The 14771-nt window shown below is 48.8% G+C and overlaps 1 protein-coding gene across 1 annotated transcript; it reads left to right on the forward strand.

Moving 5' to 3' along the window:
- Nucleotides 1-13825: 13825 nt before the first annotated feature.
- Nucleotides 13826-14452, forward strand: DNAJB8 (DnaJ heat shock protein family (Hsp40) member B8; the record flags this gene model as incomplete). The annotated part of the gene is made up of 1 exon (XM_079540145.1): nt 13826-14452. One exon carries the CDS (start codon nt 13826-13828, stop codon nt 14450-14452), a length of 627 nt encoding a protein of 208 aa, XP_079396271.1.
- Between the last annotated feature and the right edge of the window lie 319 nt (nt 14453-14771).

The raw sequence follows: 14771 nt of genomic DNA on the forward strand, positions 1-14771 counted from the left end.
AGGGGAACAAAGAGCAGAATGTGGGAGTCGGGGAGGTCTGTGCTTGGAGCCTCCCTCCCATGCTCCCCTGCCCTTCCTGCCCCACAACCCGGAGCAGTTTCAGCTTCTCATTCCACTGACAATTCTTCATAGGCTCCAGGATTTGAGAGAGCTTCCTGTTTCACCACAAAACCTCACGTCCTTTTGCTTTGTCTGGCTGTTAAAACTGTGCCAACAAAGTGGCATTGAATGCATTTACCCCCTGTCTTGAGCCCGACGCTGAAGCTGCACTGCTCATCGTGGTTTGGTTCCTACATCCCCTCTCCATATATTTCCCCTCTTGCAAGCACACAGTGGTTGCTCCAGCATTGCATGGGTTGCGTGTGTTATTTTGTTATTGCACGGTTGCTGGTGACAACTGATCTGCACGCACTGCTTTGTTTTTGCAGGGTTGCTTTAAAATCCTAGGCTCCTGGTATTAGTTCCATTTATTTATTTTAGGAAAGGGTAGTTTTAAGGCTTGAAAAATAAACACGCTTAAAGACATACCAAGTTATGGGGAGGAGATGGTGAGTCCCCACGTTCCGCTCTTCTGGGCAGGACTGGCTGTTGGTGTTTGGTGTTTTGGCAGCTCATGTTGGTGTCACTGTGAAAACAGCACGTTATTAATGATTCTCCAAGGGCTTGAGTTACTGCAAAAAGCTTCACCAGACACAGGGTTTAAAAGTTCAGATGAGGGAAGAGGTGTAAGGAGAAGAGGAAAAGCTCTGGTGTGGCTGATGAGGGCTTTCAGCATCATCCTGTGCCAGGCTGCTGATGGGCAACCAGGCAGTGAAAAGAGCTCTGTAAGGCACAAATACATTCCAGCTCACTACAGCACATCCCCAGAGCCTCCCAAAGCCCACGCTCTGGGAACACAGGCCCAGTCCTCACCTGGCCTCAGCACTGTGTCCAGGGCTCATTTTTTGCTAATGAAAAGAGGTAACAGCTGAGTTTGGGCAGTACTGGGAAGGAGAAGAAAACACACTGCCCAGCAGATCATCCACAGCTCTGCTGTGAAAGGGGAGACTGAGAAGACAATGAAATTAAGGAGAGAGACTCCTGTCAAGTGAAAAAATTAAGTCTCAGGGTATGTAATTGATGTGCTCTTGATGTGGACCCTAAATCATTTACAAAGCCTTACTTGGCACAAGCAACTCCTGCGCCAAGGCAGTGGAGGACGAACATCCTGAGCAGTGTGATGAAGCAGGCAGTGGGAACAGCTCCAAAGCAGGTCTCAATAGCATGAACTTCCCCATGGGGCTCTGGGGTTCTTCCTGCCTTGTCCTCCCCTTGTCCCAGCTGCTGGAAGTGGATTGCTTACTGCTGTGGGCACAAGAACAACTCCAGCACCCCAAATGGGAGATTCCTACAGCAGGACATGGCTTCAACCTGGAGATGCTGCTCTCCTTCGCTGCTGACATTTTTCAGCTGAACCCAACATCAGCTCAATCCTAAACACCAGTATGGGCTACTGAGAAGCATCTCTAGCACACCACAGTGTTTTTTCAGGGCATCAAACATCCTTGGCCATCACTGTTTGGGAACAGATTTCAAACTGCTTCTCTCCCCACAGTTACTCTGCTCTGTGCTCCTAACCCACAGCAATAGAGCAATCAGCAAACAAACTGACTGCTGGACAAAACGAGGCCCTTGGGGAGCAGGATGAGCTGCGCAGATACTCCCCAGGGCTCCACCATCCAGGCTGAGGTGGAGGAATCCAACCCTGCAGCTGGCTGCGCTATCCCATAAAAAAGACATCAATCTTGAGGACATTTTCCACTATCAGTCATCCTCAGTGCTGTTTCCTGCCCCATCAGCTGCAGCAGTCAGATGGCACCAATATCCCTACTCTGTCCCCATCCTAGTGTTGTGACAGTCTGCTCCATAGGCTGAGTGTCAGCACAACCACCTCAAGCCCCCACCAGCTCCTCTCTGCCCGGGGCATGCGCCATCCTCCCGACACTGCCTACAAACTCTATTAGCTTTGTAATTAAAAACAGCTGTAATCTGATCAGGTGGAGATCACGGTTACAAAATGAAGGAAGCCATTAGCAGGAAATGTTGTGGTTCAGGCAGACATCAAATCAGTTTAAAGAGATTGGATTTCATTGTTTTTATACAGTTACTCCATTACTATAATGCACTGGGTCCATTTAAGCGGCTGGCTCGGAGGAGTGCTTATAAGGCAGTAGTGACATCTATGTGAAATGAACGGCATAAACGGTGAGCGGCGAGGAGATAGCACCGAATTTACACCCCTCTCTCTACACTGAATATCAATACACCGGAGTGGGGTTTGCAGGGGTGTCCTGCTTTTCCAACCACCCCCCCCCCCAATTTCCAGCCCTTCTGTAGGATAGGGGGAGCCCCCCCAGAGCAGCTTGGCTCAGAGGACCTTTCCTCTCCTAAGCCACTGTCCTGGCTCCTGGGCAGTGAGATGGAGTGAGAACTGAAACCGCAGCAGTCACACCATTCTGCTTCCTCCTGATGAACAGCAGTGGGTCAGGGCACAGCCTGGGCACCTCTTCTCACTGGGGTGTTATTTTTTCCCTCAGTTTCCTCTCCTTGAAAACAAAACAAAAGAAACTCCCAAATAATTAAAAAAAATAAAAGAGAGGTGTGGGGTGCGGGGGGGGGAGATCAACTGAGCTGGGAAGCATCAGCCTTTGGCCCAGTGCTCATACCAAGGTGCAGGACGTAATCCAAAAGCAATGTTGTTGGGAGGGGCTGTTTGCAAAATCTGTCAGCTCCCACTTTGCTTCGGGATGGGATGCAGCTCCTGTACCTACAGAAAGTCCTACACTGAGCAGCGCGTGGCTGAGGGCAGTCACTGGAGGAGCGAGAGGGACAGGAGCGGGGAGGCACAGGGTTCTGGGATCTGTAGCCTGAGAACTCAGAAACCTCTCCAGGCAGCGCAGAGCACAGGCAGAGCCTCCCCTCCTTCCCAATCTCCTCATCAGAGCGGGAGATAAGAAGGGGCCTGCAGACAAACGCCTGCTGCCTCCCACCCGCTGTGAGGAGCCCCCCCAGGCAGCACCTTGTGGTTAGCAAAGGGCTCTGGCACTTTCCAACCCATCCTGGGCAACCTCCCTCCCCTCCCACCTCTCACCCCAACCTGTATCAAATGCATCAAAGCCTGAGTAAATTATGTTCCCCTTGACCTGCTGGCAGCAAGTTCAGGCACAGGACATTAAAAGAGTAGAGGCTGAGGTTTCATGGTCAGCGGAGGTGGAGGAGGAACTGCATTGCTTTTGCCTTTAGAAGCGACGTTTTTAGTCACGTTCAGCATTTGGCAAAGCTGAGGTGGGGCTCAGGTGGAGCCGGCTAGGAGCCGGGGAGGATTTCAGAACAGCCCCCTGCTGTGTTATGTGGCAATTTCATTTGGCCTGGGCTCTGCCTAGATGAGACCACCAGACAGCAAACACAAAATGATCACAGAAGGTTGGGTTGGAAAGGAGCGCAAAGATCACCCAGTTCCAACCTGGTGCTACGGGTAAGGTTGCCAACCACTAAATCATGCACAGGACCAGGTTGCCCAGGGCTCCATCCATCCTGGCCTTGAACATCTCCAGGAATGGGGCATCCAACAGATAGCAAAGTGCCCCTATGTCCTCACAGACCTGGTGGCACACAGGCCTGGCAGCATGAAGGTCCAAGAGCACATAGATCCAGTGGTTGCTTCCTGGCACTGCCACAGCTCTGGATGCGGCACTGGATGGAGCACCTTGCTCCCAAATCACTCTGCCAGTCCCTGAATAGACGGCATCGAATCTGGAGCCTGTGAAGCCACTGCCAGCAAAATAAATATTCGGGCATATTTTTAGCATGGTCTCGTTCAGAGAGAATTTCTTTGTGTCCTTCTGAGGAGCTTGCCGGATCTTTCATCAGTTTGTTTTTCTCATTAGCCGGCATAAGCTTTGTTCTTATTTAATAAAGATTAGGATCTGCTGCCTCCAGCCCTCTCTTTTTGCTCCTCTGTCAGGCCCGTGGGGGCTCGGGCTGCAGCGACGCGTTTGATGTCGGCCACGGAAGTTGAAATGCGGGACAGAAGCTGGGGTTTGTTTCCCCCAAACACCCCCATGCTTGTTCAGCCCTTGTGTGTGCCCCACAGAAAGGCAGAGGCATGGCACAGTGATGGAAAGCTGCTGCCTGGGCATGGAGGTTTCTAGGTCTGCTGGTGCATGCTTTGCAGGGTGATCTGAGCTGCCAAGAGAGCATGGAAAGAGAACAGCGAGCTGACCTGTCCATATGCCTCACAGAACAGACATGACACAGATGGGAGCTGCTTCTTCCAGCCCTGGGGTCAGGGAGAGACAAAGGAGCTCCTATTCCTTTATATACAATCAGATTCTCCTTGTGAGCACGGGGAATAAAATAACTGCTTGCTTTTCTGGAGCTGACTCATTCCTTGAAAAGAGATGGGTTAAAATGACGGCAGTCATGAACCAGAATGAATACAATGGACTCCCAGCAGAAGGCACTGGCATCTCCTGAGCTCTGAAACCCCGATCCCAACTGACAGCCGCTGGGTTGGACCAGCACCACGTCCTGCCAGTGTGTGAGGGCGCAAGGGGCTGGGCTGTCTCCATGGTACAAACTGCATTCCCCAGCTAGAGCTGCCACAGGTCACCTCCTAGTTATTTCCTTCACTGTCAATTGCATGGACCAGACAGGTCTCTTTGCTATGTAGCTTGGTTTGGTCATTTCCAGACCAAGATTGTATTTACCTCTTGAGAAATACTGTGGTTGTTTGTCTGCACTAACATAGATGAGGGTCCACACACCTACCACTATTAATAGTGCTATTTATTAATGTAGCTTTACTTTCTTAGACATTTAATCAGAGAATGGCTTGGGTTGGAGGGGACCTCAAGGCTCATTTAGTTCCAACCCCCCTGCCGCAGGCAGAGTTGCCTACTGCTGGATCAAGCAATAAATCAGGCTTTTATTTCTTAAAAATGAAATAAAATCATTGAGCTCTTACATGAGGAAGGCTCCCATTTCTAGCAAGAAACATATTTAGCATACGCGCGCTTCTGGAGGGATGCATAGCTCCACGGCCAATAACACTTATCGCTTCGCCTCACATGGGGAGATAAGGGCAAAGGCACGCAGGGCTGCGGGGCAGGAGCTGTTTGCCGAATGGGGCCTGGAAGGAATCCAGTCCCCACCCCAGTGCAGCCTTACCTGCGCCCAGGTGTGCGCCGGCGCCGGTCCCCGCGTGCTGTGCACCAATGCCAGCCGTCGGAGCTCGTGTCTCTGGGAGGGAGAGCAGAGAGGGCAGATTTTACACACAGTATTTCTTTTCTTTTCTTTAACAGTCACTGCTGTAAATGAACTCGCCCTCGCTGTATTTGTGTCACTTGCGTTTGCTGCCTGGGACAGTGTGAGAGTGCAAGTTTTCCTGGCATGACTGCTCTTGGAAAATCAGCTTCAAATCCATATATGATAGTATTCATGGAAACCACAACTCTAATTCACATGCACTGATTTCCCTGCCAGAAAGCATGCTTCCATCCAACCCAGGGATAGAAACATCACCCTGTGACTTCCTTGCCCAATCACGACCAACTGATCCTCTTCAAAACTCAAATATTTTCCAGGGAATGTTTGCAACCCACAGTCTAAAAAAAGAAAATCTTCCCCACATTCATGCAGTGGCTCAGTGTCATAGCTGTATTCAAGGAAGATTCCTGATAGGTATTTCCCAAGCCAGACTACTCCTCTCCCAAAGAAAACAAAATGAAACAAAAAGCCTTGAGAATCAGCTATTTTGGATACACAGATACTTCATTCAAAATTTCTTCCCTGTTTTCTCAAGTGCTTTACTCTGTGCTACAGAGATGTACACACAGCTCACTAGCACAGAGGGAAGGATTCGACCCTTGTAAGCCCATCCTTCCCAATACCAGTGAGAGATGCTCCCAGCCACTGCTGTGCTCGGTGCAATGGGACAGAGGTTGGAGAGGTGGAGGGAGAGCCCTCGCTGAAGATAAAATCTATTTCTGATGTCTATAAAAACCAAACCCGAATTCACAGTTAGTTCAATGTGAGCAGTGGATGCGGGGTAATGGAGAATGGAGTTATTTATTAATAGAAGGGCATTTCAATAGAGATCTGAGGAGGTGATATGGACCAAATGGAGGCATTTACAGAAATAATGCTCAGGAGGTTTTACCTGGTGTGCCCAGGTGTCTTAGCATTAGTCCTGGGGAGGGCCATCTCCCGTTCTCAGGAAAAGTGTTTTTGGGGGCTGCATAAAATGGCCTAAGTTGAAAAGGATCATCACAATGATTATCTAGTTTCAAACCCCCTGCCATAGGCAGGGTCACCAACCACTAGCCCATGCTGCCCAGAGCCACATCCAGCCTGGCCTTGAATGCATCCAGGGACGCAGCAGAGCTAGAAGAGCAAGTGTGGAGGGGAGATGTGTGTCGAGGAGTACGTTCTTGCTGCGCTTTTAGGGCAGTGGAGGAGCCCCACCTCCAAGACCTCCAAATCCACATTAGACTCCACTCCAATTCCTACTACTGTCTCCCACAAAACACAAAATTCACCTTCCTGAATTCCTCGCTTACTCCTTTATAACCAACACCTCTACCCTCACTTGGCAGGGAAGCAGCACCACAATTCCCACCCATCTCTCCTTCACAGCCCCTTCTGGAGGGGCTCATTACCCATGCAAATAAATAACACTCCGACAGCCGATCCCCTCCCAGCACACACACACAATTCATGGGGGTCTTTGGGGAGCAGGGACAGCGGGGAGGGAGGAGCATGGTGCTGCGTGGCTGCATGTGGCAATCAAGCTTTCCCACCGCTGCATGTCCCTGGGGAGCAGCCCCTCTCCCGTTGGCAGAAGCTGCGTCTCTCCACTTTGCTAATCCCCCTCCGCTGCACCCCGACCCCTGGGAGCCCTGGGAACGCAGTGTTGGTCCATGCTGCCCCATCTCCCCTCTGCAAAATGGAGTGGGGAAGGAGGGGAAGGGGAAATGTGTTCTTCCTTAATTGATTTTTGGTGAAAAAGGCAGGCAAGCGCGACACAGTCAAATTAATTAGTTCCTGAGCTATTTGCAGTTATGAGCCACGTAAGATTAGTGGTCACTGTGACTGGGTGCTGGGAAGTGGAGGTAGGAGGAAGGTTGTAAAAATGCTTTTTTTTGCTCCTCTTTAAAAAGCACAGAGAAAATAAAAAAGGAGACTTCATGGCTGTCTCCCCAGCGTACTGTGCACAGATCCAATCTGGACAGCCCAATTTATAGGGTGAAATGACTGTTTTGGCCTATCCTGCACTGCCTACAATGACCCAAACAAATGCTCTCTCCAGGTCCTCTGCTCACCCCACTGTTGTCCCACCAAAGTGGGGGGGACAACACCAGCTCCCACACCCCAGTGAGTGACATCTGTACCCCCTCTTGTCCTTCTACCCAGGGAGGCTGTGGGAGAGGCTTTGAAAGCCCCACACAGGCTTAAGGGCTGTGATCCCAGTGAGAAGGGGAGCAAGGGTTGCCTGCTGCAACCTGATAACGCAGCAGCATCCCAAGGGGCGGCTGCAGCCGTGCTGCCCAGCCCAGGGGCACCTGCTGCCTTCAGAGATACAGCTATGCAGACATGCTCCCATCTGGGTATTGATAAGCATGCCTGTTTGTGCATAAACACAGCACAACATGCAGCCACATACCTCTGCATTCCTCTTCCCCCCCCTCCTTATTCCTTTATCTCCTTCTCATCTGCTCTTGCCTGTTAGTTACACAAACCTGCACTGCAGCAATGGGGGATGATGAATATTTGGGGTGAATCTGAAAAGTTTTCAAGAGTTTGGGTGGAAGAAAGCAAAAAGAGAAGGTCCCAAACCCAAACACTGCCAGACTGACTTCAGCCAGGGAAGCAGCACTGAGTCCATCCCCTCCACACTTACTGCATGCTGTCCAGTTCACCTGATGTTGTCCGTCTCTTCTTGCTCACACTGTGGTCACAAGCTCTGCTCCCAGCAGGATAGCAAGGTTGGCACTGAATACTGCATTCTTACCTTTGATTCCATTACAGCTCACAGCCCAGTATCTGCATCTCTGGTGTGGACCAGACTAATTCTAGAGGCAGAATGGTTTCTAACTCTCCATAATTCCTGGAAAAACAAGGAAAAGACATAGTGGCCAAGTGTTAATATCTAAACAAGTTATTAAAGGAAATCTGTACTGGACAAACTCAATGACAATCACGACCCAGCTGTAGAAACCCCTCACAACTCACCCCAAAAGTAGTGTGGCACGTTCATCACTCCTCCACAAAGCCCTCCTCATCCCTCTGCTCTCAGTAGTCACCCAGCTCCATGAAAGGGGACACAAGTAGAATAAGCAAAAAACTGGTGCAAGAACCTGTGGATTAGTAGAAGCGTTCATCTTTCCCATTCTGGCAGCTCAAACAGGTAATGTTGCTTCAATAGATTCCAGGGAGGGGTGACTACCCCTCCAGAAGGACTCTTTAGAGAACTTGGGTTTGAGCACAGGGCAGCATGTGAGCCCAAGGCAGCATGGCTGCACTGCTCACTGGCTCTCTGGAATGGAGTTGTATACTGAATTTATGAGCTCTTAAGTCATCACATTTACAATTTATATTCTCCAGTCTTTTAATCTCAGCAATAAACTTGGACTAAACCTTTGCTGAGGCAGTGTGGAAATTTCACTGTTCCCGGCAGCCTCATTTATGAGTCCACAGGCAGGACCAGAACTTAAACTTGTCTCCTGACATCTTCATTGTGGGGTCAACTCCACTTCCCCACTCCCAGAAACAGTTGCAACACATTGGCAAATACTGGGGGGTGAATGCTAGCAATGATCTCCTATGATCTCTCCTTCTAGAGGAGGATGCTGCTTCCCTTAATGAGGTGCACCAGTTTTATGTGCACACAGCAATCTAAATATTGTAGGACTCCGGACCTTGCCATCCCCTGCAAACCAGCTTCAGAGGTGCATTTTTACTCTCCTAGAGTTGCTTTACTTCAGCAGAAGAACCATCTTCAGAGGGTTTCCTGTGGAGTGGTGGCTTTTGACAGGAACCAGTCTCCAAAGTGGGCATCTCCTCTGCAAACCTAAAATTGAGATGGAATTGGCAATGGTAAAGCTACTAAGGGAGGCAGGCCCTCCCTGCTTTCACAAACCCCATGCTTTCAGAAGAGGGTGGCATCATTTCTGCAGAATGCTTCAGTGGCCTCAAATAACACACTGAACTGTCAGGCACAAACCCAAGCGATGGCGTGAGCCAGCTCTGAAATAATGAGAAGCTGATCTACAGCTTTTCCCCTCTGGTTTATTAAATGAATGCTCCACATGCCACTTCCCACTGACTGGAGACAGAGCAAAAATCCCAGGACAGTAACTCATCATCCTTTCTTCCCCTGAGAAGATTCAAGGCTGTAGCTATGTATGGATGTTGCAAAGTGATAAAGTTGCTGCGGCTTCGCGAGTTACCACGCACCGCCTGAGCTGCGCTGCCTGACCGCGCACACGCTGCCGGCTCCCTGAGACTGGGTGGTAAAACATGTTCACTCACGATGGGGCTGGAGCAGGTACACTGGCAGCGGGCTCCAGATAAGCATGCTCTGTTGATAAGCAGCGCCTCATTAGGCCCCGGGACTCAACCGCTTGCAGAGCAATCCTTGGCCCAGATGTTCCTCTTCTTTTCAAGTCGTAGGCTTCAGTCACGGAACTGGCAATGGGACGGCGCTCTGGGAAAGCGGTCAATATCGAATTAATCCTTGTATGTAGAATGGAGAGGAAGAAGAGTCCAGGTCTGTGCCAGAGAGAAGGAATAGAGAAGGATCAGCCAACTGTATTGCTGAGTACAGCCTCAGCAGAGCCGTGCCTGGGTGAGGACGTTGCAGATGACACGTGGAGATGACCCAGGCAGTGAAACCGGAGTGCTCTGAATTCTCCTGGGATCAGAGTCTGTGGAGAGAAGTTACATCACCGTTTGTGCTTTCCAAGACTGGAGCAAGGTCTTGCCCTGGGCATGATCGAACGTAAAAAACATGCCAGGCCTCTTGACTCCAGTAAGCAGGACCAGGCCTTCTCTTTGGCTTCATACCTCAAAAAAATAGTGTTTCTTTGGAGGTCCTGCTCCTTGCCACCACCTAGAAGCCAAGTGCCCTCTTGTCTGAACCATGGTTTGGCCTCAAGGCTCAGAAAACTGAATCCAGACACAGCTCTCCAGGACCTATTCCAGCTCCATCTTCCATCTCCATCTTCCATCTTCCATCCCACCATAAGCATCTGCATTGAGGGGACACATTTTCTACTTATTTTCAATCCTCATGCTGAAGGCAAGCAGGACACTCTGCCATCCAACAGGAGGTCAGGCTTATATGCTCATCTGTAGTTGTCCTTGGGATCACGGCTTGGGGAGCAAGCAGGGGACAAGCACAGATGCCTTAAGGGAAAGCATCCGATGACAGCTTGAGTGGTGGGACAAAGTGTGATGTGTGTTTGTTTAGATAGCCAAAGGACTTGGAACAAATGTCTGTGGCTCATGTTTTAGATAAAAGGAACCCAGACTTGTCAAGGTATCAGGGGGGATGGTGAGAAAATGCTTATCAAGAATCCCTTGGCCCCCAGACCCTTTTATAATAGAATCAACTATAATACAAGGAACAATAACAACAGAAGAAAGTTTTCACATCTCAGAGATGCTCACTTCTTTCTGAACCAGGATATTTTTGGGATGCCAGCGGCAAGATCGGTGATAGGGGCTACAAATCTGGGGTTACCTGTGGTCCATGAACCAAAATCTTGGGGCGTTTTGCCCCTGAGTGCCCTGTGTTTTGCTCCTCGTCTCCCACCTGACCCACCACTGCTGCTCGGCTGGGAGGGAAGAGTGGGACATGGTGGTGCCAAGGGGACAGGGACTGCCACATCCGCATCCATCTGGCATACTGAAGCAGAGACTGAAGGAAAAGGAAGGAGGGGGTGGGTAAAAGAGAAAATCCCAAAGATCCTCGGATAATAAGCACCATTAAGGTTAGTCTGTCTCATGATTGTTTCTTATTAAAAAGAGACTGTACTTTATCTGTGCAGGATATGCTGTTTGGATGAGGGAATTAGCAGAGTGACTGCCTCCATATCATCTAATTAGCAAAAATGTTGATAAGCAGATACAATCACATATGATTAGGATCCTTTTAAAAAGCCACTCCATTAATTAAATAGACAGAAAGGCCGCCTCCAGCCCTCGCGTGCCACTGATTAGAATACAAATATTTACACTAATCTCACCTCCATCAGCCATGGGACACTTTTGAGTATTTTTAGTGACATCAGATTACTATTGATTTCCATCCCCAATGTCAGACCATTTTGTTAGTATCTGAAAGTGCTGCCTTCAGTTTCGGATGCTTTAAATCATGTTAAGGGTTTATCTTAATGACGCTGCTGATAACCACTGTTCAGGTCACTCGTACTTTCTCTTCAAAGAACACAGTCTGGGCTGGTTTTTATTGTTTGTACTTGAGATTTGAGATACGAAAAACATTTCTCATTTCAAAGCCTTGGTTTCTAGGGATAGGGCTGCCAGGCTAGTTTGGGTCTAGTTACTTGCAGTGTGCATGCCTCTCCCATTTTCCTTTCTCCCCATCTCTCCTCAACCCTTTCTTTTTTCTTTGCAAACCCTTCTGGCTCACAACAGTGGTCTCTGTTGAATGGCTGCTAATCTCTGATGCCTGCCTGCTGCAGGCAGCAGACAAACAGGCAGTGAGTGTCCCCCGCTACAGGATGACAGGAGAAAAACACTCCCTATGTTTTAGATGGGTAGGACACACTAAATCCAGGACAGATAATCTACTGCGCCAGCAAGTCTGTGATAGGCACTCTGCAGCGAAAGCAAGTCCTGGAGGAGATGCTTTGCAGAGACAGCCCAAGGCAGGGCCACCTCCTTCCTTCCGTGTGCAGCAGATAACAAGCCTGGGAGCTTCCAATAGGGCTCTTTCACCTGTTTCTGACATCCCATTTTCACTTCTGGGTAGCAGAAAGCAGGAACAGCAATTGCTCCTGAAGTTTCTGCCAAGCATCTACAAAGAGATCACAGTGGCAGAGGATAGGAGAATGCTGCACCTTTTGGTGGCTTGTGGGTGGGAAGCTTGGATCATCCTCAAGTCCAGTGTACAGTCGGCCGCCAGACCAGCACTGCACTGCTTAATGGCAGCCTCTATCATAGGGCCAGAATACAGTGAGTACCTCCATAGTGCTGCCTCATCGCTGACCAAAGAGGAAACCAGCCCAACAAAGCCCTTCCTCAGTGCCCATCATCTCCAGCACTTTTCTTTCCTCCTTCACCATACTGCTTTCTACAAGCTGACATGGCTCCCTCTTGCCATCATTGCTCCACACTTACAATGTGTGTTAGAGCAGCAGTGGGCTCATGTGCTGTGCATACACTCTTTGGTATGATCAGCTGTTTACTCCTTCCCAAAGTGTGGGATAATGGAAATGAGGGCAGTGATCTGCAACCCACACTGCCATTAGTAGGTGTTTATGACAGGGTTACAGACAGCTGAGTTCTCATTGTTGGCACTTCCTTGGAGACCTCCTTCATGCAATGATTCCCTGCAAAGATATTGCATTTCCCACAGGAATGACAAAACCAGGGAATAGAAACAGATGCAGGAAAACCTCACACTGGATCAGGGAGTTCAGCTCCTCAGGCTGAACTTGTCAGTATTGAGCTTATGCAGCATCCCTGCTGTACCTAGGCCAACTATCCCAAAGAGCACATAGAAAAGAAGCTAAGGTTGTTAATGAGCTTCATTCTGGACATTTATTTTGGTGCTATCATGGGAGCTAAGTTCTTGCAGAGGTATTAGGTTTGGGCATAAATATACATTATGGTCATCTAATCATTATTTTAGGTGAAAAGGTCCACTTTGGGTTTAAAAATGGACACAAGGAGGTTATAGTAATTCACTACCTTCACTGTGTAGGATATGCAACACATTAGGAGTTTTAACTTGCTAGTGCCACCTTCCAACTGCTTTTCCTGAGAGTCTGAAGACCTGTATACCATCAAATCTCTGTTTTCATGCAGGGTCTTACAGGATATGATGAAGCTGGTGTTGAACTTCCTCTTAATATCAAGAAAATTTCCCCGAGCATTTCACTCCAGAGTGTGTTTTTCAAACTCCTAATCACATCTTAGGGCTCTTTCCTGTGCCTTCTCCAACTTATCAGCACTCTCCCTGAGCTGTGAATGGCTCTAAACTACAAACAGCTTTCCTGTAGCTGCTGCTGTAGGGTAATAATGTCCTATAGAATTAACATGACCTGATGACATTACACTTCTCCAGACTGCACACAGATCTATTCTCAGTATCTAAGAATCCCACTTTTGGGCAGGCAACACAAAAACTGATCTGACAAAGCCGTACATCAGAGATATGATATTACAGCTACGTTGGACAACTGCATCATATACACAACCAACATTTAAGAACGTAAGGCCAATGGCAACGAACTCCACCCCAGAATGTGGTTTGATCACCTGAGCAACAATTGGCTGAACGTGCTCTGAGGTCACAATCTCACGATCCGGGAACAGCAGGCTTCAAAAGAACAATCCTGTAACACGGGACTCAGCTTCCTACGTGGTCCTGTAACACCGAAAGACAAAGCAGAGCAAGGGATGAACTGAGCCTGTCCCCAGGCAGTGCAGTGGCAGTGGGTGTCCAGGAGCCTCTGGGTGCAGGACATCTCCAGGCTTCGTACCTGTGGTGAGAGAGAGGTGCCAGGCTACTTCCAAGCAGTCCCAGCTCTCTCCCGAGATGGTGGATTATTACAAAATCCTCGAACTGCAAAAAAGTGCCTCCCAGGATGATATCAGGAAATCCTACCACAGACTGGCACTAAAATGGCATCCTGATAAGAATCTCACCAACAAGGAGGAAGCCGAAAATAAATTCAAAGCTGTCACTGAGGCATACAAAATTTTGTCTGACCCTCAGAAACGATCACTCTATGACAGATCTGTCAAGGAGAGCCGATCCCATATAGGAAGAAGTGCCACGGGGGACCATAACAACTTCTTTGATATCGCTTACATATTCCAAGACCCCGAAAACATCTTTAGGGAAGTCTTTGGAGGGATGGATCTCTTCAACAACATCAGAAACAGTGGAAGAGGAAGCAGCTCCGGTTTGTATTCTGGATTGATGCAGTCCTTTATGCCATTTACTTCATTCGGTCACAGTGGGCAGACCATCTTCTCCTTCGTTGAGGAAACAGCTGGGCCACGTAGTTTCAGATCAGTCTTAACCTCTACTGAAGTGGTCAACGGCAAGAGGATCACCACCAGGAAAATCATTGAAAATGGGCAGGAGAAGATAGAAATTGAAGAAGACGGCCGGTTGAGGTCTGTGTCAGTAAATGGGAAAGACCAGCTGAAGCTGTAATGTCCCCCAGCACACACATCAGATGCAAGCTGTGGGACATGCTCTCATTGCTCAACGAATGGAATCTACTGTGAGCAGTGTTAATAAAAGCTGAGTTCGTGGCACAACTGATGTCAGCTTCTGAACAGCCTGGAACAAATTACTGACAGGTAGAGATAAGGAGTTATGCTAAAGTAAGGAGAGGAACTACACTGATTTTATGTAAGGTGATATATAGCGTTTGTTCTGGAAATACATAGTAAATATACAGTAAATACACACAAGAGCTACCTTGCTTGTTTGTCAGAGGCCAAGTAAGTTAGTACAGCAAAAGGATAGT

This window comes from Tetrao urogallus (assembly GCF_951394365.1).
Source record: "Tetrao urogallus genome assembly, chromosome: 10".
In the NCBI taxonomy this organism is placed as follows: Eukaryota; Metazoa; Chordata; class Aves; order Galliformes; family Phasianidae; genus Tetrao; species Tetrao urogallus.